A 24,642-nucleotide genomic window follows, 5' to 3' on the forward strand; every position below is an offset into this window, starting at 1 on the left:
TGTTGCAACAACAAAGTGGCCAAGTGAAGGATCTACGTTGACCGCAACTGTGGACCCTTTTTGCGTCATCGTTGCGCATGATTCATGGCATCGAATGACACTGCACAAAACCCCAAAAAATAACGGCAAACAATTCGATTGAATATATGCAAAAAGCTAAAAGAGATTTACAGTATTGCTGATGTTGTTGTTGTTGCTGGCGGCAAACAACAAACAATACAACAAGCACTTGTCAAGTGGAGAAACGGGTCACACCCATAGATCTGAGTACAACGCGAACCGGTTGCGTATTTTAGGTGCGATTCTATACCAAGCCTATTTTTATACCCTTTATTGGCCACAATCAATTTGGGGTGCTAATAATAGAAACAAGTTGATAAACATTATTAAAAATAATACATTAAATTTAGCAACTCTTGCGAAAATAAATGAAATCATCACATAAAATCAAACATACTTCAAACTATATTTATGCCTAAAATTTAAAGAAATTTCTTTCTTATATGTACAAAAGGTTAATACTTAAATTGAATAAATTCAGAAATATAATAAAATATCAAATACAAATTGAATTAAAAGAAATAAAATGTATATAAAATTGCTTCTTCAAGAAGCTATAATCGAGTAAGCTCGACTGTGAGATACCTTGTACACATTATGAATAAAAGCAAAACAGTGCGATATTATTCCTAAGATATACCTATTCATTTGGTATATCTTAGGATATTTGGTATATCTTACCACTAAAACACTGAAATATACTAAATATTTCTCTTGTGTATATATTAATACATTTAAAATATACCATAGAGTGAAAAATATACCAGATTTCATGTAGGCACAAAGTTTTAATACCCTTCTACCCTATGGGTAGCGGGTATAAAAGTATTAAAAACTAATTCAAAAGCAACATCAATTTTAATCACAAATCAATTCAAATGACATCGAATTTATATTTTCTCTGTATATATGAACCATAAACTGAGCCAAACCCGCTCCACAAACCCATTGTCACTTGTTAAAGTTCTCACATGCAAAGTAGCCTTCACTTGACATGAGAACTGTCGATGGTAACATACGAATTGCAAAACAAGAAATATATAAATCGATCTGCAATTTAATATAAGAAATATACGCAACCAAAAAAGTCAATGCTTCTTCTGCTTGAAGAATCGACTTACTTCTTTGCCTGACAAGACGACAAAACTTGTTCTTCTCTTCAATCTTTCATGTCTCGGTGCGATTAATGTCAGATAAACTTTTTTTTGATTTGGCAGCTTGTAATGAATGAATATAAATAATACTACAAAAATACAGGAAAAATATTTATACTGAGCATTGCCCCTTGGCACGCACCTTGTCAACCCGAAGAGGGTTCAACAAACCTTTCGGTTCCGCCCATTGTTTGGGGAGTTGAAAAATAAAATAAAAAAGCAAACGAGGAATTCGTTTTGTTTCATTTTTTTATTTTTTTTATTCGCTGTGAATTCTCCGGCCTCTCTGATGAGTCTTCTAATTAAAAGAAATGCTCAGTCATTAGGCAGCAATTTCACTTAAACGACCAACATTCGCTCAGGTGAAAGTTGAAGCAAAGCAAAAAACCAAAACAAAACAAAAAAATAACTAAATACGAGAAACAACACTAAATCATCTTCAACAATTAACAAAGTGAAATAACAAAAAAAAACACTTAAATAATAAATTATTTAACGTCTTGTGCGACGCCTACAAATTAAATTCAGAGGCACAACTTATTGAATATACTTATGAATGGAAGTGAATACAAATGGATGTATTTAAACATTCGCAAATTATTACTCAACGGAAGCCGCAAAAATTCAAATGAGTTTTTAATTTTTTGAATTTAAATTTTAATGCAGAGAATTTGACAAATTGTTTCTTTGGCAAGAAAAGAAAGTGAAGAAGTACTCAAAAGATTCGTTATTTAAAGTCCAAAGAGGTCTCACCCCAAATTTGTATTCTTGTGTACATTAGCACAAGATAAGCTGTGAGTAAGGTCAGTGCAGTGTTGAACCATTCATCAATTCGTTTCCTGATAAGTTCTTGAGTCATACGTCAACAGGTTCTTAAGGCATGGCAGAATAAGTAGTATATCATGTTCTTCTGAGATAAATTGATTGCATTACATACTATCTATTTTATTTATTTAATTTTCTTCTTCAACCTTGGAAGTCTTACCATTAAAAACTGACCCACTGTTGACCCTGACTATCACACTGACCCACACAGCACACATCTCCAAACACAAAGGTTATTCAGTTTTCGTGAATTCACGTACTTAAAAGTCACGCTTTAAGTTCGCTCTCCCCCCACACGACATGCGAAAGATGTACAAAAAGTTTGACGGAAAATTCCCAAAATCGCTTGGCAAACATTTGACGACTATGCAAATTTAGCAAATTCATATTTGCACTAGAAAAAAAGCCAGAAAACAAAAATAATTCATTTCCTCAACTGAGACGCGACAATTTACAAAACAAACTTTGCGCAGATAGCAAAAATATGTTTGTAGACTGTATTTAAGACCAAAGCTGCGAGGCGAGGCGGGGCGAGGCGGACAAGCAAAGCCAATTACCGTTTTTAATTATTTGTAAATATTGAGAAAACAAAACACAGAACATACGCAAATATAGACTGAAAGGGGCAGGTGACAAAAGGTGTGCCAACGTATAAAACCCTTTTAGATTCTTTTTGCACACATATAGAGATTGTCTTATCTTATCAAAAGTTTTACATTTCGCGTGCCAAATGACAAATAAATGAGCAATGCGACTGCGAGTGCAGTGAAAGCTTGCTGTGAGTGTTCACTTTAAAGAGCTTTTACTGTAGTTGGGCAAATAAAATCACAAAGTTAATTCTAGCAATATTTGACACTTTTCTTCCACTTATTCGCTAAATTAACTACTTAAATAAAATATAATTACAATCATTTATTAGAGATAAAGCTAGATAGCTGTTAATAAATTTAAAACCAAATTACTACGATATTAGTCACAATTAACTTGCTGATTAATTTCACAAGAACTTAAGACAGTCACCAAACTGCGATTCTATAGAAAAGTTTAACTAGAATTTCACAAGGAAAGAAATAGTTTAGGTTTGAAAATAAATACTCGTAGTTTGAGGCTTTTTAAATATTTCTATTGCATATTAGATTTTTAAAGCGTGTTTTGACCTTTTCATCAATTTAGCATTTATTTAAATTTTGGCATTTCGTTGAAGGGTATCTGTCAGGTAAACGCAGGCGTTGATTTGGCAATTTGATGTTGACTGTTTCGTCCTCGGCTACTTGTTCATGTCTTTGTCGACAACCTCGGAGCTACCAAGACAACTGACGCCTACAACTTGACACCAGGCAACTCTTCAACTCAACTCCGATGAGATATGAATGCTGATGCTTATTTTTTTTGTTGTTTTTGTTGTTAATGTTTTGTTTTATCTTTGGCCGACGGGTCTACTACAACAAAATGTTACGCAGCTGCCGCTTTGCTATTTGGCAATCGACAACAACAAAAGCAGCGTGTGCAAATAATTAAAAAGTTTTTTTTTTTTTTGTGAGTAGATGTTTGTCGGCATATGAGTCAAATCTTTGAGGAGGTCAAGACTAAGATAAATATTTAAATAAATTTTATGCAGTGCTAAAAGCAGTTGAAAGCAATATTCAACTGGAAAGTGGGTGGAAACAAAGATTCCGTAAGGTAATACTATTAAGCTCTTTAGCATTTTAAGGTGCATTAAACTGGTATTTAAAATTTGTGGAATAAATTAACAGCAACGATGGGAATGTGTTAAGAATAAATGATAAAATTTAAATATTCATATTTTTGAAAATGGCTGCCAATTAAAGCTTTCCCACAATTATTGATTGCCTTAATTGAAAGCGAGTTGAAACTTTATATTCGAATTGCGAGTGTGTGTATAGCAAAATGAATAATATGCATGGGCTAATGACAAAAAGAGTGCCGAGCTGTTAATCAACGACTGCAAAGACGACAAAAGAGAAAGAGGATCGAAATGCGAAGAGAGTTGGGGAAGAAACTCTTTTGCAACACGTTTTGCCTGGCGGCCAAGCGATGCGACGTTGATTTCAAAATAATGAGTTAATAAACTTGCAACAAGAAAGACAGACAGTTGCCAAGGAAGACAGAAAGAGAGAGAGAAAGAAAGAGCAGAAGAATTATGAAGATTTGCGGCAAGCAAAGTGTCAAATAATTCAAAATGTCATTGCAACAAATCGAAAGCCATTTGGAAGCAAGCAGGCGGCTTACACAAAAGGGGTGACCACTCATGCGGACAGGGCTGCCAACTTGCTAGCGGATTTTGTGTGCTACTCGAATACGTATTCACATTCGCATTCGCATTCGCGTTTGTATTCGCATTAGCATCCGCATCCGAGTGGTGCAATCTAAAACCACAGACAGCTTAAACGCTCATTTGGCCAGGCGACCCGCTGAGCTGCTGCGCAATTAACCATCTAAGAGACCCACAAACCTGCCTCCCGCCTACCCCCTACCCATATGCACTTCCAACTAATTCCTCGCCGGTTTGCCTATAAATCGCACCAACACTCACACACACAGACAGCTCCTAATGAGGCCTGAGGGTGTGTTTCAGCAGCAAATTAACTCATTGCCAGTTGCCAGTTTTCAGTTGCTAGTTTGCTAGTTCTACATCTTCAGCATGGATCTCCCTTTCTAAAAAAGGCGAGCGAGCATGCGGGGTCGAGACCTCGATATTGAAACAGCTGCATGCAAATCTTTGAAACTAAAAATATGCAAGTTATTTATGTTTATGTTGCCAGCATCTTAATTAGACATGTTATGACTGGTCAGTGCTTCTCTTTTTTTTTGCAATTAAAAATAAACTCATGTTTGCGATTGGTTCCACATTGAAACTGTGCGCGACGCGAAAACTAGTATTTAAAAAACATACTAAAACCTAAGCTTTTTGGGCCTGCAGTCTTTTTGGTTTAAAATACAAAATTTAATTTACTAGAAGTCTTTACTTCGCTGTTAAAGGATGATTAAAATTAAGTAATTATTTTATTTGAATTTTTATATTTACTGCAAGTTTTATATTTCTATATGTTTATTTGAAATCTTAAATTTCAAATTTCCATTTGAAATTACATTAACATTTACATTAAATAAAGGATTAATGCTAAAGCAATGTTAAAGCACATTTCAGAAGACACAAAATATTGCAAATTTCGACCACTGTGCCAAAAACTGAAGACCTCTTGCCATATTTCTACATAAACAATCAATTCTACAACAACTCAAGTTGAAGCTACGACTACCTTCGTGTACAACTCATTAAAACTGTCTAAAGTCCATCAAAGAATTTCAAATTCTTTTCTTTTGTCTCTAACCGTTTAAATACTTGATATGAATACACAAAGGATCTGTCTGCTGGCACTCGAATAGAATTCAAAACTGGGCAAAACACACACACACAACTAGGTAGTTCGACTCAACTTTAACCTTCAAATTGAAAGCGCAGCATACAAAAACAAATAAATGTAGAAGCACTTGATACACTTTTGTGCCTCCCTCTACCTACTCCTTCTTATAATACTCATATTGAAGTGCTCCTCACTGGTGTGCAGAGACCCAGAGCGACTCTGTTGTGTGTATGTGTGTGAAGCTGCTTGTTAACAAATTTCGAAATAAAACATTTCTGGGAATTCTATAGAGCAGTAAGCAAACACAAACAAAACACATACAACCCCAACGCCAAAGTTGCGCACACACACACATTCACATTTTGCACGTTCTTTGGCCGAGTAGAGCTTTGGCATGCGCAGCGAAAGGAAGAAGCTTTTACGCAAGCGTAGCCAAAGATACCGCCGCCGTCTGTTGGAATTTTTATAGCATTTCTCATGGCATACACTTGCTATACCCCCACTCCAACTCCAACTCCACTTCCCTCGCCTACTCATTCAGAACATTTCCAGAGACAAAAGCAGTGCATTGTCTCTGCGCAACAATAACAACAACGACAGCTACAGCAACAAGCTACAAGCAATGCGAGCAAAGAGGAATGAAAAAATTATTGTAGACATGTAAATTCGTGCAACAACAACAACAACGGCAACAATGAAAGCAGAAAATTGCATTTGTAATTATAATTTGCATTGTAAATAACTTAAAAAATTAAAATGTTGTGCAGTTTGTGGAATACTAACGGAATGATGCTGTTGGAAGATGATTATTACGTGTGTGTATGTCTACAATGGAAGTGTATTGCGCACAGTGGGACTACGCTGCGTGAAACACCTTTCACAATTAACGTTCAAATGAATAGTCGAATAATCAGTTGTTTTGTGTACTGATGAGCCATAAATAATTAACAATGCCAAAACCACATGAATAGATTGAGAAAGTATTCAACTTCTTTCAGTTTACTTTAACCCCTATGCTCACATACAGTTCTATGTGGTGAAGTTCCACTGTACCCATATAAATTTGGCGTTGACAACGCTTTGCCTTTAATGTATGTATTTATGATGATGATGTATAATGGAAAATAACACCCGAAATGGCCAAAACACTTAACGGTTATTTATTCTTATGGCACCCATGAGATTTACCTAAGAAACTGCAGCTATACCCACTTCCAGCACGTCGACCGGTTGTTTTATTGCAGCTCCAATTATTTTGAAAATTTATTTTATCCTTGCCGTTCCCGTTGCCGTTCCCGTCGATGCTGTTGATGTTAGCAGTGTTGTTGTTGCTGCTGCTGCTGCTGTTGATTTTGTTGGTGCTTTTGCCACTCGAAGAGCGGTTGGTTAGTGGGAACATGGCATGAATCTTTGCTGCTTTTCGTCGTTCGTTGCTTCATGTATTTATTTATAGCAGTTGGTGTGTGAGTATGTTTGTATTTTATTCATTCCAGTTGCAGCTGCGGCCGCTGGCGAATCCTTTCAACTCGTTACCAATCGATTTTTTTTTTTGGTCTCCCCTTTACTGCCAAGATCTTCTTAAGGTATTCTTTTCCTTTTTGGGTTTTGTATTCGCTATTAAGGTATAATTATTGTTCGATTTAATTACAATTTTATCACTGTGACACGGAACTCACTGGACAGTTCGTACATAAAAAATTCGCATTTAACATTAAATAAATTGATGATTTATTTTATATATTTCTAAGCCGTTATCAATTAACATTTATTCGAACAATCACTTTATGTTTATCATTGACAATTTAAAATAAACAGCGAAATCGATTAGTTGTTATCGATAAACATTCGCATACATCATATTTTTTTGCAATGCATTCCTTGATTACACATTCGTCCAATGGACGCAACCGACACACATTCGAATTAACTTGTTGTTTTGATTTGTTATGTGTTGTGTTTTTGCAACGCTGCGCTTTTTAGTTAAACAATTTTCACACGCGATGGAGAAAATGAAACCGTATCCAAATGATGTCGCGACGCGCTACACGCGATCGCAAGCTAAACGCTAAGCGAACGAAAACGGAAAACGAAGACGCAACTTAGCGCGGAGCTTACGACGTACAAGCTTTGAAACGCATTTCCAGACTGAGCGAACGTCTGAACGACCGCAGGCAAACAAGTGTCAGCCAGCAACAACAAATGGTTAGTTGAGAGCGCAACTCTACATCGAAAGTCTCCACTAAGCGCTTTACCGGTTTCCAAAATGCGCTCACTTAATGCGTGGGCTCGTTCGCTCACTAGCTTGACTCTCGCTCTCTCTGTCTCCCTTTCAGTTCGACTCTCTTGTTCGCTGTACCGCTGATAGGCGATCTCATGTGCGGCGCTTCGCTCAGAGCGCGGTGTCTGGCTTATCAGTTCATTATCACACATTTCATTTTCATTTTCAATTTGTGTGGAAAAATTCATTCACGCTTCGTGTTTTGTTGTTGTTGTCGTCATTTGCTTTTGCTGTTACTGTTGGCTCGCTTGTGTATTTATATTTGTCGTTGATGATTTCTGACTGATTGAGGTGCTGACTCCCGGTTATCGCGCATAAACGAAAATAGCAACGACATGACACGACATAACGCTCCCGGCGCTGAGCTCATGACGCAAGCATGATGCGAGCCTTTGAACTGTTCAGTGGTTGAGGCTTCATAGACCCATAAACTATACACAAGGCCGATAAGACTTGAAGACACTTGCCAAAGGGTTACGGGAGGTTGAGATAAGACATTAGCTGTCTAAGAATTTCGAATTAAAATTACGTGAAAGTCTCTATTGAAAGAGAAGCACAACAGCACAACAAGCTTAAAGCTTAAGTAAATGTAAGCAGGATTTGAACAATTATAATCATTTCTGATTCTTAAAATAATAATACCAAGTATGAAAACTTTTAAAATATTGAGCGATTTCACCAAATTTCGTTATAATCTGGAGGAATGGCACGTCGATTTGTATTTTGGAGTAGAAGTTAAAGGTTTTTATACTTGTTGAGACTTCATTACATTTAAGTAATCGTTATATTTAATTTTTCTATATCTTATCGGCCTAAATAATTTATGGTTCTATTGATCTTGCAATTAGGTGTAGCACAGATTTCTCTTTCGCAATCTTCATCAAATTCTTTTCACTATAAAGTGGTTGGACTGTATTACGATCGGGCAATCCATTAATCAAGATTGTGTCAAAGGAATTACCTCATTGGTGAGCATTACATGTGCTCAACGTGTGGGTTCCGATCGTTCTACTGCTGTGCTACTTAGCAACAACTCCAACCACCAACACTTTACTGATTATGCCCCATTATATGCTCATTGTTTGGTCTGCCAATGGGGACAGGTATTACAAGTTTCTTGCACTTTGACAACAACTTGCTAAATCAGTTCTATTGCATTGTAATTGCAATTTGTCAGCTTATCGAAATGATAGCATATATTCCAAATTGAAATTGGATACGCTTCTTACTTATAGAATATTATGTTAGGTATTGTAATAAACAGTGTGCTCTTATTTTTAAGTGAAACCATTAATTTGGTTGCTACTTAAGGTCGTTTTTTCTGCACTTTACCTATAGGGATTCACTCCAAGAAATTTCTGCACATTTCTGTTATCTATGCGTAAGTAAACCAGTAAGTAAACGAAGGCGAAATTGCGCAAAAGCAAGAGGACGACTAGCAGATACTTTTGGTAGATACATTCTATATAAATATTTATAAAATAGTTAGATGCTACATCTATTAATCATTCTCAAAAAAATCGAAATTTAAAATCTACAGATTTGTTTTAGCAATTTTCTACTAAATAATTAATACAAATAAAAATAAAAGATACTATGTACATTTTGCGTGTTTAAAGGGTATTAGCATAACGCTCAGATCATAAATCTGGGAAGAGCAATTGCAGATTGAAATAGGAATATATCAGTTGTGGGAAATCGCCGACACGCTTATCGAACACACAAAATGCATTCGACTCTTTGGTCTTTGATTGGGTGGCAAGTTCTGTTTGCTGTCTCCACTGCGCCTGCGACGGCGGCGGCGGCGATCTTTCGGCGGTATCTGTGCCCCATAGCAATCCATGCTAATAAATAGTTTGCAGCATTTTGCTGTTGAAGTCCAGCCAACAGCCACAGCATCGATGTTGTTTTGCCACTTGGCTGTGGCAGCAACAAAGTTGCAAACGTCGCGGCGTCGGCGTCTGAGGCAGCAAACTACGAACTGCAGACTGTGTTTTTGTTTTGGGGTCTTCTGGCCATCAGGTAAAGTCCGAGCCTCAGTCGCAGTCGCAGCCGGTTTTGGGGTACGTCCATTGATGGCAACTACCGTTTGGTCTTTTGTTTGACTTTGTCTTGTGGCCATCGCCGAGTCTATTTGTAGAGACACGGCAACCTAACAAGCCCATGCCACAAGTCCACTCGCAACTTGCTGCCACCGACTCCACACTCACACTCATAGTCACACTCACAGTCAGAGTCCCACTCATCGCTCGCTCTCATTCTCTCACTATCTCCCTCGCTCCCTCTTGCTACGTTTCTTTCCGTGTGCTGTGTGCATAGGTCTCTATTTCTTTCTACCTGACTGTGGGGGCACGTTCTCAGCTTGGAGCTATCTCAAGTGGTTTTGAAAAGTTTTCCAGCGATAAGCAATGTTACTTTATGGCCCACAACCAGACACTACTCGTATTCCACGCTTCGCAAACTTGGCTACAACCACAACGACCATCGACCATCGTCATCATCATCAACATCGCCATCATGATTATCACAATCAAAGGTGCGTTTTGATCATGATGCATGTATATGATTCATGACTTTTCACTTTTGCACACAGGCACATGTAGCAAGCAAGCTAGAAGAATGAGCTTGAGGATGGCACCGTGGATGTGAAGATGATCCCACAAAAATATTGAATTGGAAAAAAGTTATTTCATTTTTATTTTACCCAAACTTCAAAGGTAATTGCTTAAGCTTTTGTAAGCAAGAAAATTCCATTTCATCTATTTTAAACTGCTTAATTTTCTAATTATATAATTTCATGTATTTCTATTTTTTTTTTTTTGTAAATACATACATATATGCGAAGCTTCATTCAGTGCTTTCTTCACTGAGTTCTAGACTTATTAAATTGTAAGCAAGACAATACATTTTGAATTCTCATTTAGATTTTTCAATATTAAAATACTTCACCAAATGATTAATTAGTGTTTGGAATATGTTCGTAAAAATTGAATAATAAATTAGTTTGGTGGTGATAACAAAAATATTTGACATCTGTTTTTTTATTCCAAGCTCATTACATTTTATTTAACGAATTTCCTGAAGAAATATTACCAGTCAATACATAATTGTCTCTTTCGAGGACTCAATTTTATTATTTGTTAATCTAGAAAAGTATTTCCTTTCTTTTTTTGCTAACTTTTGACTGATCTCTCCCACTGTGCGTTGCTCTGACGAGCCTGACACTTTAACCCTTCGCATAAATTTTCATCAGATTTTTTCTCTCGTCGTGGTTGTTGCAATATTGCAGTGCTGGGGCACGAAGTGGCACGTAAATTACTGTGACATTGCACTTTGTAGCACCATTTTGCAATTTGTTGAATAAATTTGTTGTATTCTTTTTGGTGATGTTTTTCTCTGTGTTAATTCGCGTTGTTGCTGCAGTTGTTGTTGTATTTTATTGATTAGTTTTAAATGAAAATCGAAGTGCAACGCGTGCATAAATCTTTGGCAATTTTCTTATTAGAAACTGTCAATGTCAGCGAATTTCACCCGCGGTTAGACAACTTGTTGACCAAATGAAGGATATGAATACGTATGAGTGCCTGCCTGAGTATGAATAAACATATGAATGAATGTGTGTGTGTGTACAAGTAGCTTTATTTCTACCGATATATTTATTTAGATGATTTATGACCCTGGCTAGCTTGTTAAACATCTGTGCGAAATGGGCTGCTGCCAGGCAACCTGATGGCTTTCACTCCTCTCTCTCTCTCGCTCTCTCTTTCTCTTTTTCTCTCACTCACTCTCTGCCTGTTTCTTTCACTCTCTCTCCATCTTCATTTATTAGTGGCTTTGTTTGCTCTATTCGCAATCGAATTGCAACACCGAAGTGCAACGTTCATTCTATTTGTATACCCAACAACCATAAGACCAGAAGTCCTATCGCTTAGTGACAAATAAAAATCAATATATTATTGAACATAGTATACATCCTTATTTGAAGATTTCCTAAAACTTAAATACAATTATATAATAATTTACAATGCTTTTTTGCCCATCCCTATTTATGTTTATCTTCAAAAATGTGTCCGGGGTATCGAAGAGTCGAGTACACTCAACAGCAGCTTATACAAGTTGCTGTGCCTTCGTTTGGGGGTCAGCCACCGCCTTGCGGGCTACCTTTCTAATGCCGGACATTGAAAGGAGTCGCAAATCCCAAAGTCGCATAGACGTATAGACTCTGCCCCTCGCTGCGAGTGGGTCATTAAAAATATTGTGCTCATAATGAAGGATTGTAAATGAGTTTAATGGCTTGACGCATTGATGAATTGCCATGGTCATAACCAGTCATCGCCACAGGAAATATGCTCATTTGCTTCAATGGGGATAACGAACTGACAACTGCAGCCGCGATGCAAAGAAAACTTCAATGTATAAATGCTGCTATTATTTTCAGCTTAAGGACAAAATATTAACGCTTTTGTTATGTTCGCAAATTATACGGTCTAACTTTGTAAATTATCTCAAAGCACAAAACTATAACACATAAATAAATACCAAACAGTCAATTTGTATACTAACTAATTAGATTGTAAATACAACCTGAAACTCTTCAGAATACAAATAATTTTATTATTTATATTCTTCGTTAGAATTAAGAATTATAAATCGTATTTAGATGAAGGAAATTTCAATGAAATTGAGTCATTTTGATTTAAGAAAACATTTAAGTATATAATATATTATCGAAGTGATTTATATTTTTCTTATTTTTAGCTAAAATTTATATATTGTTTTTAAATGAAGTATGCTTCAAGAGATATAGATAATTTTCTTTTAGAAAAACAAATATATAATGAAAAAGGATAATCTACGTTAATATAACAAGCCAGCAACAAATTTGCCTCATCTTAACTCGCAACATAACCTTAAATAGCATAAAGAATTTTCACTTACCGCTCTCTGCTGCTGTTAGGCACTTGGCTGCCATTTGCTCGTTGAGCTCCTCGGCGGGATTGCCGCCGCCAGTGTCGAGAACACAGGTGACACTCGCCTCGCTCCAGTCGAGGGCACTGACACCGTCGCTAGAGACGAGCGATATATCCATGGGCGGCACTGAGGCGCCTCGCAATGTGCTGGTGGCGCCGCCAGCCGAGATGCTCATCATGTACTTAAGATCGAGCGAGGAGTTCATTGAGCCACCATAAATGGAACTGGTCTGCGAGTTGCAAGTGGAGTCAAAGCTGCGATTGCTTTCGCGACGCTTCTCAGGCGTGGCATACAGAGGCTCGGGCACCTTTTTGGGCGTCACTTGAACGCTGGCCGAGAGTTCGCTGCCAAAGGAGCTGTTCAGGGTGCCATAGCACGATGTCATCATGATGTCGTTACGATTAAAGTTGGCTGACCAAAAGGGCGGCTGCTCAACGGCAACGAGTTCATCCAGATAATCTGCGTCGCCCAAACGTGACTCATCAATCATTGCCAGCTGCTCATCCTCGTCATCATCCTCATCATCATCTTCGCCATCATCATCATCATCATCAGTGTCCTCTTCGTCATCTTCATTGGCGCGCTGCTGTTCGGCATTCAATTTCTTAAAGGTTTCATCCGCCTGCTGCATAAGATCGTAAGCGCCACGCGGCACCGAAGAACCGTGCAACGAATCCGAATCATTCTCCTCGATGCAGGACAAATGCCGTGTGCGAAATCCATAGACAATGCCATTGTTGGGCGGCGGTTGCATGGGCAGCGGAGGCGTTGGCATTGCCCTCGACTCATCCACATCCAGCTGCATTGTGGCCATTGACATTTTCCTGCTGTGGGGTCAGCTGCAAGAAGAAGAAGAAGAAAAAGTCGAAGAAGTGGCTTGCAATTAGTGTGCTGCATAGTGGAGCATAAATCGAAGGTACGTTTAACGATGCCATCAAATCACAGCAAAGACCATAAAAGTGCTCTAACAAACGAAGGGAGCAGCAAACGAGCGGGGCGTGGCCAGCGGAAATGCCTCCCTCTGTTCAGCTCAGCTGCCCCCGCGCTGAGTTCTCTTCTTCTCTATCTTGAAGGTGCAAGCTTGTAAATGATAAGCCTAGGGCTTTAATGCCGCTTAATGCGACGCCAAATGTGAAATTGTTTCAACATAAATCTGACAGCCTCAGCAAACAATACATCTATGAAAATCAGGTGTGCCCGACTTGTAAATACCCGATAGGATTTTTTTAAATGAGTGATAAATACGGAGCTAATGAAATATACTCTATAAATTATGTGGGAATTAAAGTGACTGTTATGTATAAGATGTTAACATAATTAAACAAATAAACTTCGAATATATGGCTTATTTTTATTTTTGTTTATCACAATTAAAAGCAAACTCTTTATTATTTACATACATTTTAAAATGTTGGAATCTATTTTATCTCTCGTTTTAATGAAACGAACTTTGGTCACATCAAAATGGATTCATATGGACTGAATGTATAAAAAATTCTAAAAATATGTATACTAATAAGCATTCTAAGATGCAAATGCGCATTTTTAAGCGTGTCAAAATTTTCAATCGCTATATAAACTATGATATCTGTAAGTCTTTTAGTCTCTTAGCTAATCAATAATAAGATAACTATTTTTTGAGGCGCTGGATATACTTTCATTTGAAATTTTCATTTGCTGGAAAATATCATACCCTTGAGCACCTCGAGAGCCGGGTATTATCAAGCACACACTGAGGTACACACATAGGCAGACAGTCTGTGGCGCAGACGGAAGTGGCATGCAACTTCCCCCATTTACGGGCAACAGCGCAAAGCGCAGCGCACACGCAACTCCATTTGGCCCCCTGCAACGATTCTTGGCTGCAGCCAAGAGCAACAGCAGCAGTGGCTGTGGATGGGGGAGACACAGAGAGAGAGAGAGATAGTGAGAAGAGGGGAGCAGCCCAGATGTGTGTGGCGCGCGCGCGCACAGTTGCTGTTGATGTTGATGTTGCTGCTGTGGCTGTGGCTGTGGATGTGGCTGCTACATGGAAGTCGTAATAGTTCTGCCACCGTTTCCATTTCCACTGTCAACATGCAATGTCGACGCACTCTTGACATTTCCAGCCGTCGCTCAAGTAGGTGCTGCTTTCGTTCCCCCTTCCCTCCTGCCTTTTGTCATTGGTCTTGTTGCTCATCTAATGCTCACTATTTTTAATTTTGCGGGCCATTGGGGAAAAACTAAACACGACATCAACGTTGCAGTTGCAGTGGCAGTTGCACTCGCAGTTGCACTCGCAGTTGCCGTAGCTGTTGCACTTGGAAACTGAAGCTGCTAGCTTAAATATGTGTGTATGCGATGTTTGTTGTTGCTATTGTGGTTGTTTGTGGGGTGAAAAGTATCTGCAACGTTTGTTTGCTTTAAATAAATATTTGTTTGCACTTTTTATACCCTGCGACCAGCAGAAATTTGCAAGAAGAGTGCCTGATTTTGTCAGTTGTCATTGATCATAGATAATTATATATCATTTGATTATTTTTTTAATGTTTCTCATATCACATTATCAATTCTGAAAATGCCATTATTCATTTATTTCATAGATCTGAAGGATGCTGAAGTAATCATAATACTCTTTACAGGGAATTTGCAAGTCGAGCTAACTTAGAGGCAATTTTGTAATGTTTGTTATCGATGTCGATTGCAAAAGTATCGATGCCAATGGCGTCGCTGTTGATTTTGCACTTTGTTTGCTTGTTTGCCGTTATGTACCGTTGTTTTCACATCCCTCATATACACTGAGCGCCACTTCAAACACTTCAGACCTCTTACTATACGACCTGCTTATGTAATAATACTATTTATGTAATACAACTATTTTAATAAAAAGACAATATATTTTAAACATGTTTTACAGTCCGATCAACTCTTGCTGTATATTGTACCCTACAACTTATTTGTAAATTACAAATTATTAAATATTTTCTAGATATTAAATATGTAACACAAGTGTCCGAATTAAAATATATTTAGCTGTGAATCTATATAATAGTATTTTTCAATTTTAGACGCATATGTTGTAAGCACAACTATTTCAAAGTTCACAGCTGTACTATATATATTTTTTTCCTACGTTTTATTTCAAAAATATAATAAGTAAATGTAATTGTAAGAAACAATTTACAATTATGGGCTATGTGTGAAAGGATAAAAGCAACCAGTCGCTTGAGGTGTTACTACCAACATGATAGTTAAAATATAGAAAAAGTACAAATTATTATAATTCAACAATAATAAATATATGTAAAAGTAAAATAAATTTCTCGACTTTTTTGTGGAACACTCTAAGCTGAACTAAATGTAATAACGATTACGAAATATTGAAATATCGAAACTAATATTGGAAGAGATATTCATGATTCGAAATAGTTTAATTTTTCAATTAATTTTTTCATTTCAGTCTTTCAACCGACACATCAAAATATTGAAATATCTAAAATAACATACATATTTGAGAAGATATCATTGATTCGATTAAAATCATGCTGCGGCTTTCGCACAGTGTATGCTGTAATGTACAAAAGAAACGCAACAAACAAATTACTTGAGGCGACAAGACAATGCCCGGCTTGGCTAGGCCAAAAATAGATCAAGCAAACTATCGCATCGGGAAAAGGCGAAGCGATCTTGTTGTTGTTGTGGTTGTTGTCGTGCGCCAAAGCGGGAAAATGCATCGCCAACGAGGGAGGAAGGGGAATGCGAGAGGTGGAGGTGAAGTGTAGGATCCCCAGCAAACTGCATTAAACTACATTCGTTGCAGTTTATTGCTTCGCCTCGTGTCTCGTGTGTTCTTTTCTACTTTTAGCTAACATATTACGGAGGGATTCGTGTATTCCGTGTATCTCGACTCTCGTTGTATTTGTATCTGTATCTGCATCTGCATTTGTATCTGTGAGAATCTTGAACTTGTGCGACGTTCACTCTTTTTTTTGTTGTTTACGTTTTTCCTTTTTGTTGTCTTGTTGTTTTTCTTTTTTTTTTTGTCTTTCTGTTTTTCGTCTGTTTTTGTTGTTGGTGAAAAGTGAAATGAAAAGTCGAGGGAGCCTGCGACAGTCTTCCCAATTTAAATTGAAGTTTTTTTTCTTTATTTAATGTGCTGTTGCCTCTTTTGTCGCTGCTGTTGCGTTCCAGACATTGGCACTTAAATGCCTTGGGATGTGGTCATTTTATCTTCGAACACTCATGGTCGCTATATTTGGTCTCCTCCAGCATTTTGTGGAACAACATGGAAGAGGCATGCTAATTCTGTCAACTAGCCTGACATCAAATTACATTCGCATTACTCATTCACCCAAAGTATTTCATTGATCTATAGCTAAACTTTTGTTCTTGTACACACGTATATTGAAAATATATTTGAAGTTTAAAATATTTGATAAATACGTTCTTACAATTATTTAGAAATTTCTAAATCGAATTTGTTCCAAAAAAAAATATTTATAGTTTTTGTTGCGCACTTTTGATGTATGTCTTGAAATCTTTATAAATTGTTTTACTTAAATTGTTTAAAATAATTTGTATACTATTCACTTGCTTTTCTTTAGAATCTTTATACACACCTTAAAAAAATTTATAGATTTATATAAATTTTTGAAATATTTTAAAGTTAAGCACTTAAATTGTTTAGAGAACACACTTTTTAAATTGAATATATATTGTATATAATTAAATTAGTTTGGTATGCTTTGCAGCTAGGAACTTGTCACGTTTTGTTTTCAATTCTTTTGATTATAACTAATTAATTGATTCACTGATTCACTGATAATCCAATTAAATTCGATCTCCGTATCCGTCGTACTGTGATCGGCAGCCGTATCTCTTGTTTCTCTCTGTACCGAACGCGCGTTGGAATGCAATTGAATCGCTGCTCGAGTCTGTGGCATGAAGACAGCCCCTAACATCAGCCCTCGTCGGCAACATGATGCTCTCTAACTAGACGAAGTCTCGCGACAGCCAACAACAGATCTATAAATAGTCCACACCATTCCGGACTTGGCTGTGCAGTCAATGCGGATCCATTCACTTCCATTAGATTCCTGCAGACGATGTGTCTGTGTTGCACCCCGCGAACAAGATGTTGCAACAAATTTCTCACTTCACATTTTAAAGGATATCAACTGACGATGAAAATCTTCGCTGCGAGTCCCACCTTGTCGACTGTACTCCTCCATATTTACGCTAGGTGGCATGCAACAAGTCTGCAGTCTGTTGGTTGGATTACAGGATCATCTGCAGTTCATTCAACTCGGGGGCAACGGAAGTGTTCTTATATATTTCATGTTTTCAAATCGCATGACAACGACATCGAGGATACTATAATATCGAAGAAGATAACAACGCATGCGCAACAGAGTTTGTTCACCTTTTGCATCCGTGCATCCGTCAGATACATTGCTGATGTATCTTTCTCTCTGTGTTTGGAGTACATAGACACGGCACGGTTACGCACGGATTGTATTACATGATAGTCGCACAAAGTTTTTGGGGAGTTGTTCTCAATGCTTCAGTGGAAGTTGTGTTGCTGCCACTGCTTTGACTTTGACTATTTGATTTTTCCAAGCAACTGTTACAATTTCACATTTTTTTTTCTGTTCTTTCTATTTATCTTCGGCAGCACTAATATCATTTCCACTTTCCCCAAAGGTTGATGCAGCGTGCGGGAAATTGGGGTGTCTGGGGTGAATGATTTGTGACACATTCTCAGATAGCTTCGCCTCACCTCGCTTTGCGCCTGCGCCTTTGCATACGCCGATCTTTAGATCTTTCAAGTGACGATGCTGTACCTACTTATCGGGGATTTTCGCTTTCAATGGCCACTCTTCGTTTTTGATAAATTATTGTGGGAAAATCACATTCCATGTTAGTAATTAATGAGGGCAGGATGTGATTATCCATATATGTGACTCTCAAAGTGTAATTATCAGAAACATATAGCTTGTGGAGTTTTCAAAAAATGTGCAGGCGAGAAGTTATTAATATTAAATGTTTCTCAAATAATTTAACCATTTTATTAGCTTATTGAGTTTTCCTACATCCTAAAAATCTGCTTAAATTAAGTTACTAATTCGCTATGCGAATTTTTCGCATGCCCAAAAGTATGCTGCACTTTTTTCGAATTGCAATTGTACAATTTCGCACTAATACCACCAAACAAAGAATAATTTTTGGATGGTGCTCATAATTTGCAAATTGGTTTTGCTCTAGGACAAAGTTTTGATTAAACTAAAAACCCTTATCAAGCCACTTAAAGTCATTTATTTTATTTAATACTTAAGTACTTTGTAGTCATTTTTAAAGTGCTTTAGTGCAAAACCCGCAATCTTTTGTGATGCAAAGCTGCTTTATCAGCTTAACTTTCGTATTTATGACTTTAGTCATTGCAAATCGAGATACACTTGAATGCTATCAAGGTCTGTTATCAGTGGCCCACTTCAAGCCATAAACATTTCGAAGAGCTGACCGCGCTCTTCTAGTATAATAGATTTTTTCATGACTGAACTTGTCAGTTCAATGTACTAACTGATTCACTTTTCTGTTGCATCAATCGTCTTTTATCGATCAACTTTGGTATCAAGTTATTGCATTTTTCTCTAGCGCATTATCCATTTGCGATAAGACAAGCATATAAATAAGCTGTTAATCGCATCACTCTATACAATTTGTAACTTAAGTTGCTCTAGTAAAGATCAAATTAAATCTAAAAATGAAAGCAATAATTGGCATTTGCCTGATCATTGGGCTTGCCCACGCCAACCTGCAGGAAGAGTTTGAGTCCTTCAAACAGATGTACAACAAAATCTATAAGGATGTCACCGAGCATGATCAGCGAAAGCTAATCTTTAAAGACAACACAGAGTTAATCAACCAACATAACGAACGCCATGCCGCTGGAGAAAAATCCTACAAGATGGGCGTCAATCAATTCTCCGACTTGCACTTCAAGGAATTTCAGGAACTAATGCTCTCAAGCATGAATGCCAATGTCTTGGCAAATGGTATAACTCAAACCTTTACTTCTTCGCCGAGTGTTAAGATACCGGAGAGCATTGATTGGCGTGAAAAGGGCGCTGTAACAGGTGTAAAGGATCAAGGTGCATGTGGATCCTGTTGGGCATTTGCTACCATTGGCACGCTGGAAGGACAAAACTTCATCAAGAACCAACAACTTGTCTCGCTATCTGAGCAAAATCTTGTCGATTGCTCAAAGAAGGATGGCGGCTGTCAGGGTGGCTGGCCAGACAATGCCCTCAACTACATTAAGGATAATGGAGGCGTCGATACTGAAGACTCGTATCCCTACGAGGCCAAGAATGGCGAGTGTCGTTTCAATGCTGAGAACATTGGAGCCAAGGTCACAGACATTGTCGTTGTGGCCAGTGATGATGAAGCCGCGCTGGCAGCAGCCGTTGCAGAAAAGGGTCCCATCTCAGTGGCCATCGACGCATCTCTCTTTCAGCACTATCAAGGAGGCGTATTCGATGAACCTACATGCCAGGGTGCTGTCAACCACGGCGTTGTCGTTGTAGGCTATGGCCATGACGATAACGGCGGCGACTATTGGCTGGTGAAGAACTCTTGGGCAGAGTCCTGGGGTGAAAATGGTTATATCCGCATGGCCCGCAACAAAGATAATCAATGTAAAATTGCCAGCCATGGCGTCTATCCCTTGGTTTAAATCCAATCATTTATTAACAAACTGAAATCAAAATACATATATACATATATATTCATTTAAATTAATAAAAATAAGCAACATAAAGCAATGCATAAATTTATTAAGGATCGACCACATCCAACTACTACGAACAGTTATCTACCAAATCCCACAATCGAAAATCATATAGTTAATTTTAATATAATCCCTAAAAAAAATAATTATTTAATATACCTCTTTAACACATCTATGTTTCACTATAATTTACATTATTTAATATTCTATGCACACATCATTATGAATAAAATTCTTGCCTCCCGACTGATTAAACGACTTACTCACTCGCTGAGCTATCAACGCCTAGCATAGCATTAAGTGTTAGCTGACTCTTATTTTTACAAAGTATTTTTTCAAAATTTCTTTTCTTCTTTGAAAAAACAATGCAGTAAAATAGATTGTGTGACAAGATCGAGCCATAAATTGACGAATGAAAATGGAATAAGTTAAATTTTGAAAAAGGGAAAACAAACTCACTGAAAGCACACAAACATAAGTTGAACAGCGAGCAATTATTAAAATATATGTATGAATGTCGGGATGTCTATTATTTGAAAAGTGTCAGAGCATCATTTAGTGTACTGCCCAAAAGTATGCAAGCTTTTTTGTAACATCCAGATGAAAGAGTGCGAGGAGAGCTGAATTTGAGGTACATGCAGGATGACATCAACTGATGATATATATCACATATGTGATACGTCAAAATATCAATGAAGTAGAGTTTGGAAATCTTCAATTAGGGTAAATTAAATTTTTAGCAATAGCTTTATGACAGTTTGATACACAAATTTTGCTCACATATTAGGTTCACCATAAAATAAGTCGATATCGTATCATAATATGTATTTCGAAAACTAAGAAGTATATTACTTGGGGTCAGGCGAAGTCTAAATATAAATTCAATAAGGTATATGAAAAACACAGAATATTACTGGGTACCCTTATTTAACTTATCATTGCTCAAATATTGAATCACCTTCCGGTTTGGTTATTTCTGCAATTCTTTGCTCATTGTTCGACATTGCGAAATATGCTGCAGGTTCTCACTGCAATGAATAACAGATGAACAGCAGACTTGATATATAATGCATGACACTCCGCTGATGTAGAATCAGTTTAAGTTGTGTAACTTCAACATGAAGGCAGCAATTTCCATTTTGCTCTTCTCCCTCGTTGGATACATTCAGGCACTTACGATGATGTACTTAAAGCGGAATTTTAACTCTTTAAAGTGGAGCGTAAGAAAAGTTACGATGACGAATACAAGGAACAGTTACGTTTGCAGATCTTTAGGGACAACAAGAAACTTATTGACATGCACAACAAACGCTATGTAGCCGGAAAAAAGATTTACGAGATGGGTGTTAATAAATTCACAGATCACAAATCACTCTCAAAAAGGTATAGACTATATTTACAATCCTTCAACTACTTCCAAGTAAAGTTGATTGGCGTGCTAAGGGTGCTGTCAACCCTGTTAAAGGTCAAGGCCAATGTCGCTCCTGTTGGGCTTTCTCTGCCGTCGGCTCATTAGAAAGTCAGTATTTTATAAACAAGGGGTGGAAAGTATCCCTGTCCGAGCAAAATTTGTTGGACTGCACAAGAGGTTATCCCTATAACAACTACGGCTGTTCCGGCTGTTGGCCAATTGCAGCATTCAAATATATTTGGTACCATGGTATAGATACTGAAAGCTCTTATCCGTATGAAGGAAGAAACGACTATTGTCATTACAAAAGGAACAACATTGGAGCAATGTCATTGGCATCCGCCGTTGCTAATAAGGGTCCCGTGTCGGTGTGTATCAACGATTCCCTGATCCAACATTACAAACGTGGCATTTTCAATGAACCATCGTGCTCTCAATCTATGAACCATTGTGTGGTTGTCATTGGCTATGGCACAGATCCAGTTGGAGGAGATTATTGGCTGGTGAGGAACTCTTGGGGTAAGAATTGGGGTGAAAATGGATACATTCGAATGGCTCGTAATGTACTATTCCCAGCTTAGCAACTATTCCTTTAATTTAATGGATATATTGTGCTCTAATCACGAATATCTTTGTATTGTATTGTATTTTATAATTACTAAATAAACGAGTATATATTGAATCTTTATAGTAATATTGTATTGAAATATTCCGCGCTCAGTTTCTAATAAAGAAATCATTTTCATTCAAATTTATATAAATTAATTTATTTTTATATTAACTCAATAGTCAAATTCTTTAGGTAAATATCAGACACCGCACATAATAAATGAGCTAAAAAAAATCAAATCCCAATCATTTGATTTTCTTCGATATTCTGAAACCTATTTTATTTCTCTATATATAAATGTCTTAAATTATTAATTTATGAGTCAGTCCGTAGAAAAAATTCGACCTCTCATGCAAAACTAATAAAAATCGCAAGTACTTGCTCGAGATACTCTTCTTAATCATAAATAAGTAACAATAGAATAAGTTGTTGACATGATTCAGAATGTTATATTGGTCTTATTTGACTGACATATTTAAAGAATTAAATTAGAAATAAATATATATGAGCCTCTGTTGTAACTATTTTTTTATAACGAAAATATCATGTAACTGTTAGGAAAGAGTTGCCTAAAAGCAATCTACAGTCTATATCTTTAAACAAATAATAATTATACAATACTATTTACATTATACAAGTATTTTATAATAATTTATGGTCAAAGAAAATAAGAGTCATAAAATAAAAACATAAACTCCATCTGCTAAATTCAAATCAATTTCCCCAAACAACTTAGGTCTGAATCTCTTAAAATAAGACTTTCTTTAGTAATCAATGCATATCCCCTTAATCGACATTAACAGGCTTAAAGGAATCTTCTCTCATCTTTTGTTAGTTAATTTTCAGAAAAGACCGAGGTATTTTTAATTCCAACTCAACATTTTTTCCTATCTAGTATGTGCAATAGTTCTTTTAATTCCCTTCCACTTGAAATGGTTATAAAGATGTAATTTCGCCAATCTATATGGATGGATCGTAAATAATATTCGGACACATGAAAGAGGTATAAAAGGCGAACCATGATCAACCCAATTCAGTTTCCCATAGTTCCTCAGTGGGTATTAAGCTAAATCACAATGAAAGCAGTCATTCTAATTTTGGTCCTCGTGGCAGTTGTCCATGCAACTAGTCTGAAAGACATTCTTAAGGCTGAGTTTAACGCCTTCAAATTGAAGCACCACAAAACCTACAAGGATGCTAGTGAGGAGTTGAAGCGCCTGCAGAACTTCGTAGAAAATAAGAAACTGATCGATAGTCACAACAAGCGATATGCTGCTGGGGAAGTATCCTACGAGATGGGCATCAATCAATTCTCTGACTTGAACTCCAAGGAATTCCAAGAGACAGTGCTGTCAAGCATCAATGCCAATGACTTGACAATTGGTATCACTCAAATATACACTCCATCACCAAGTGTTCAAATACCCGGAAGCATAGATTGGCGTGAGAAGGGAGCAGTTACAAGAGTTAAGGATCAAGGAGGATGTGGATCTTGCTGGGCTTTTTCTGCCATTGGCACACTAGAGGGCCAAAACTTTATCAAGAACCGACAGCTTATCTCGCTATCCGAACAGAATCTAATCGATTGCTCCAAGGAGAATGGCGGATGTGATGGCGGCTGGCCAGAAACTGCATTAAACTTTATCAAGGACAATGGTGGTGTTGACACTGAGGACTCATATCCCTATGAAGAGAGGGATGGCGAATGTCGTTTCAATGCAGAGAACATTGGCGCAAAGGTCACTGGCACTGTCGGTGTGGCCAGTGGAGATGAGTCTGCGCTGGCAGCAGCCGTTGCAGAGAAGGGTCCCATTTCAGTGGCCGTTGATGCTTCACAATTTCAGAACTATCAAGGAGGTGTCTTCGATGAACCTTCGTGTCAGGACGATGTAAATCACGGCGTTGTCGTCGTTGGCTATGGTCGTGATGACATTGGCGGCGACTATTGGCTGGTGAAGAACTCCTGGTCAGAGTCCTGGGGTGAAAATGGATACATTCGCATTGCGCGCAATAAGAATAATCAATGCAAGATTGCGGACCATGGCGTTTATCCGTTGGTCTAAGGGACGTTTTTCTTAATCATCTTTAATGCAACTATTATTTATTCTTTTAAAAAATTTAAGTAATTTCAATAAATATCCTGAATTGGTTTTTAAAAATTCAAGTGTTTTATATTTAC

The 24,642-nt window shown here is 37.4% G+C and overlaps 3 protein-coding genes across 10 annotated transcripts in view; 2 read left to right on the top strand and 1 right to left on the bottom strand.

Moving 5' to 3' along the window:
- Positions 1-13,494, bottom strand: part of LOC132789668 (protein TANC2) — a 62,561-nt gene extending 49,067 nt beyond the window's left edge. For 4 of the 8 annotated variants that reach the window (XM_060797853.1, XM_060797857.1, XM_060797852.1 and 1 more), the window contains exon 1: positions 6,614-7,558. In XM_060797853.1, the coding sequence (XP_060653836.1) occupies positions 6,614-6,824 (211 nt within the window). In that variant the 5' untranslated portion in view covers positions 6,825-7,558. Of the gene's footprint in view, positions 1-6,613; positions 7,559-12,641 lie in introns of those variants that run through there. The other 4 variants (XM_060797851.1, XM_060797849.1, XM_060797855.1 and 1 more) reach the window with 2 other exon arrangements.
- A 5,862-nt stretch (positions 13,495-19,356) lies between these two features.
- LOC132789697 (procathepsin L-like) lies at positions 19,357-20,613 on the top strand. Its single transcript, XM_060797895.1, has one exon. It carries the CDS (start codon positions 19,417-19,419, stop codon positions 20,386-20,388), a length of 972 nt encoding a protein of 323 aa, XP_060653878.1. The 5' UTR covers positions 19,357-19,416; the 3' UTR covers positions 20,389-20,613.
- Positions 20,614-23,512: 2,899 nt separating this feature from the next.
- LOC132789690 (procathepsin L-like) lies at positions 23,513-24,547 on the top strand. Its single transcript, XM_060797882.1, has one exon. It carries the CDS (start codon positions 23,540-23,542, stop codon positions 24,524-24,526), a length of 987 nt encoding a protein of 328 aa, XP_060653865.1. The 5' UTR covers positions 23,513-23,539; the 3' UTR covers positions 24,527-24,547.
- The last annotated feature ends 95 nt before the right edge of the window (positions 24,548-24,642 follow it).

This window comes from Drosophila nasuta, chromosome 3 (assembly GCF_023558535.2).
Source record: "Drosophila nasuta strain 15112-1781.00 chromosome 3, ASM2355853v1, whole genome shotgun sequence".
In the NCBI taxonomy this organism is placed as follows: Eukaryota; Metazoa; Arthropoda; class Insecta; order Diptera; family Drosophilidae; genus Drosophila; species Drosophila nasuta.